Source organism: Nycticebus coucang, chromosome 20, assembly GCF_027406575.1.
Source record: "Nycticebus coucang isolate mNycCou1 chromosome 20, mNycCou1.pri, whole genome shotgun sequence".
Taxonomy (NCBI): Eukaryota; Metazoa; Chordata; class Mammalia; order Primates; family Lorisidae; genus Nycticebus; species Nycticebus coucang.
The window spans coordinates 27,359,630-27,363,455 of NC_069799.1; the positions used below are offsets into that span (position 1 = coordinate 27,359,630).

The window sequence follows — 3,826 nt, forward strand, 5'->3', positions numbered from 1 at the left end:
CTAATTGTAAAATTTACATGGAAATTCAAGAGACCCAGAATAGCTGAAACAGATCACCAAAGATAAGAAAGTTGGATGGCTTATATTTCCCAGATTCAAACTTACTACTAGACTACAATATTCAAGGCAGTAATAACATAATGTAGATATATTGGTTCATGAAATGGATTGCAAAGTACAGAAATAAATATATGCATGTAGGGTCAACTGATTTTAGACAAGGATATAAAAATTCCAAATGGAAACCATAAGATGTTCAATAAATTGTGCTGTGACAAATGAATATCCACATGGAAAAAAAATAGAGTGAAATACCTACTTCACATCAGACAAAAATTACTTTAAAATACTTTTTTTTTTTTTCTTTTTTTGCAGTTTTTGACCGGGGCTGGGTTGAACCTGCCACCCGCCACCTCTGGCATCTGGGGCCAGCGCCCTACTCCTTTGAGCCACAGGTGCTGCCCCCAAAATTACTTTAAAATGGATCAATGACACAAATATAAGAACTTAAGCTATAATACTCTTAAATATATGCAAAATCATTCTGACCTTGGATTAGATAATTTTCTAGATATTACACCAAAACCATAATTAGAAAAACACATGATCTTTAATCCAAATTATACATTTTAATTCGAATGATAGTATCAATAGGTGAAAAGACACCTCAGTGAATGGGAGAAAATAATTACAAATCATATATCTGATAAGGGTAAACTCAATTTGAATGAATCTGAGTAGACATTTATTCAAAGAAGGTAAACAAATGACCAATAAGCAAAAGAAAAGATGCTCACTGTTATTAATCATTTGGGAAATACAAGTCAAAACCACAATGAGATATAATTTCACACTCATTAGAATGGCTGTAATCTAAAAATTGAAAAGTAACAAGAGTTGGTAAGGATGGAAGGAATTGAAACTTTCCTATGTTGCTGATGGAAATGTAAAATTTTGCAGCCACTGCAGAAAACAGTCTGAAAGCTCCTCAAAAAAAATGAAACAATTTCCACATGACTAAGTAATTCCACTTTTGTAAGTATACACTGAAAAGATTTGAAGACATATTTCTATACAAAACTACATGAATGTTTGCAGTAGCATTATTCGTAATACCCAGGAAGTGGACTGCCCATCATATGTGCATAAAAATCAAGGCAGGATTCATAAAGCATGCAAGGATTTCTTTCACTTCTCAAGGAGAGTATTTGGATATTAAGATTGCAATTAACTAATAACAGTTGGATTACAAGAAAATTTTATCAAAGCATGGACACTCTATGGAACTTTGAAACAATTGCTATGGACATATTATGCACCATAAACATTTCTGACACCGATTTTGAGAATTTTCTGAAATAATTTATAGGAAATTAGTTGTTTCAGGAATTGTATTGAAAAATCATAGTTAGCAATTCCAGGTAGGGTTATCAAACATCTCCAAAAAATTCTTGTTATTAATAAAGACAAGTGAGGAATAAAAGCAATCATAAGAAACATGATAGTTGTCCAGGTAAATCACATAGCTATTTTGTCTGGACTCATTAAAACTTTCACTTTTAATATGAAGATTTTATTATAATATATATAGAGAATAATATATAAATATATGAATTTCTGAGTGATATTTTATGCAGACATAAAAGTTGAATGAAGAAAGCGACAACACTAACTCCCCATTTCTAAATGCTTAGGAATGAAGAAGAAGAGAATCAGGACTAAGATGGTCAATACCGGGTGGAACCTGTAGCTCAGTGGTTAGGGCACTGGCCCCATATACCAAGGGTGGCAGGTTCCAACCTAGCCCTGACCAAACTGCAACAAAAATAGCTGGGTGTTGTGATCGGTACCTGTAGTCCCAGCTACTTGAGAGGCTGAGGCAGGAGAATTGCCTACCTAATCCCAGGACTTGGAGGTTGCTGTGAGCTGTGACACCACAGCACCCTATCAAGGTCAATAAAGTGAGACTCTGTCTCTAAAAAAAAAAAAAAAAAAAAGTCAATATCAGGTTTAACGATTGGTAAAACTAAAGAGAAGCACTGACAGGTAAGCAATCCATGAACAAAGGAGCATCTCTACAAAACCCAAGTATCAACTCCAACCTGTATTCTTTGATAAAGAAAAGAACTCTCAGACTTCTACCTGGTTTCAAAGGCAAACATTCTAACTGAAATCAGGCAATATTTATGGCTAACAAGCAATGATAGAATTGTATTCACAGGGATAAACCACCTATGCTCATTTCCAAATTCACCTCAGTTGAATGATGTATATTAATAGTATACTAATGATTTTTTAAATTGTTTTAAGTGGATAAAAGACAGACTAGCAGAATGGAATTATTCAATTGACACCAGTTTCTTTGAAGTGTTGACTAGACAGTGTGTACACTCAAAAGATTTTGGGTAAAGTTAAATTAAGTTTCCTTTCCTTAACAGTTTCTTAAATGCCCTGGATACCTCCTGGTTGCGCAGACTGTAGATGAGAGGGTTCAGCATGGGGGTTAGAATGGTGTAGAAGGCTGACACAAATTTGTCCTCATCTGGTGTATGGTTAGAGGCTGGTCTCATGTACATAAACATAGCAGCACCATAGTAGAGTACAACCACAGACAGGTGGGAGGAGCATGTGGTGAAGGCTTTGCGGCGACTTTTCCCAGAGCTCATATAGATGACAGCTTGAAGAACATGGGAATAGGAAATGATGATAACTGAGACTGGGAAGATTAGCATCACCACACAGCAGATGAAAATCAGTTTTTCAAATGCAGATGTGTCTGTGCAGGACAGAGGCAAAAGGGCAGATACATCACAAAAAAAGTGATGAATTTCCAGAGAGCTGCAGTAAGAGAATGACAAGGCAGCTGCAAGCACAATGATGCCGTCAAGAAAACCCAAGGTCCAGGAAGCAACAGTCATGAAGACACAGACTTTTGGATTCATGAGTATGGCATACCGAAGAGGGTGACATATAGCCACATAGCGGTCATAAGCCATGACAGCCAACAAGAAGCATTCAGCTCCAAGGAGGGACACATAGAAGAATATCTGTGTTCCACAACCAGCCAGAGATATGGACTTCCTGCCAGACAAATAGTTGAAAGCCATCTTGGGTACAGTGGTGCAGATGAGCATGAGGTCCATGAGGGACAGCAGGCTGAGAAGGAAGTACATGGGGGTGTGGAGCTGCGTGTCCAGGTAGATAAGGAGAACCATGGCAGTATTTCCCACGACGGCCACTAAGAAGATGCCCTGGACCAGACAGAAGAGGAAGGTGTGGGTGGGGCTGTGGTCAAAAATTCCCAGCAGGATGAAAACGGAGTTGAAGGTCTGGTTTCCCCACATCATCCTGGATAATATGCCTAATCTGGAAATTCCAGCGAAGATATAAGCTAATTTATTAATTCAGTTTTCAAATTAAAACTGTGGCAGAGACCTGCACCATACAGTTTACGTAACCCATATGTAAGACCTTCTCACTAAACTTCAGTTACCTGCCTTAGGTCAGAGTAAATTCTGCACCTTGGCCCAGCACTTTTACACTTCTTTCCTGATCCATACTTCACAGAAAATAACTTTAGTATCTTTTTTATTTTACATTGAAAAACACAAAGGTTTTAAAGCACTTACAGGATCAATAGAGAACCTAGGAGAAAAATAATTATACATCTCTGTGGCTAAATTTTATATTCAGAACTGATCACAGGGAATTAATTTTCTTATGAACTTTTTCTCCTTTTGTCCCTGTATATCTCCATGTTGGTAGTCTCTTCAACAATAAAATTCTTGTCCCCTCTACCATCCTACCCCCAGACCAATGAAAGGCA

General features: G+C 37.2%; 1 protein-coding gene across 1 annotated transcript; it reads right to left on the minus strand.

Moving 5' to 3' along the window:
• Positions 1 to 2,411: 2,411 nt before the first annotated feature.
• On the minus strand, positions 2,412 to 3,347 carry LOC128573048 (olfactory receptor 2M4). Its single transcript, XM_053573271.1, has one exon. It carries the CDS (start codon positions 3,345 to 3,347, stop codon positions 2,412 to 2,414), a length of 936 nt encoding a protein of 311 aa, XP_053429246.1.
• Positions 3,348 to 3,826: the final 479 nt, after the last annotated feature.

What these genes read in the sequence shown, in the direction of transcription:
- LOC128573048 (XM_053573271.1), bottom strand. Translation starts at nt 3,347, where the DNA reads ATGATGTGGGGAAACCAGACCTTCAACTCCGTTTTCATCCTGCTGGGA.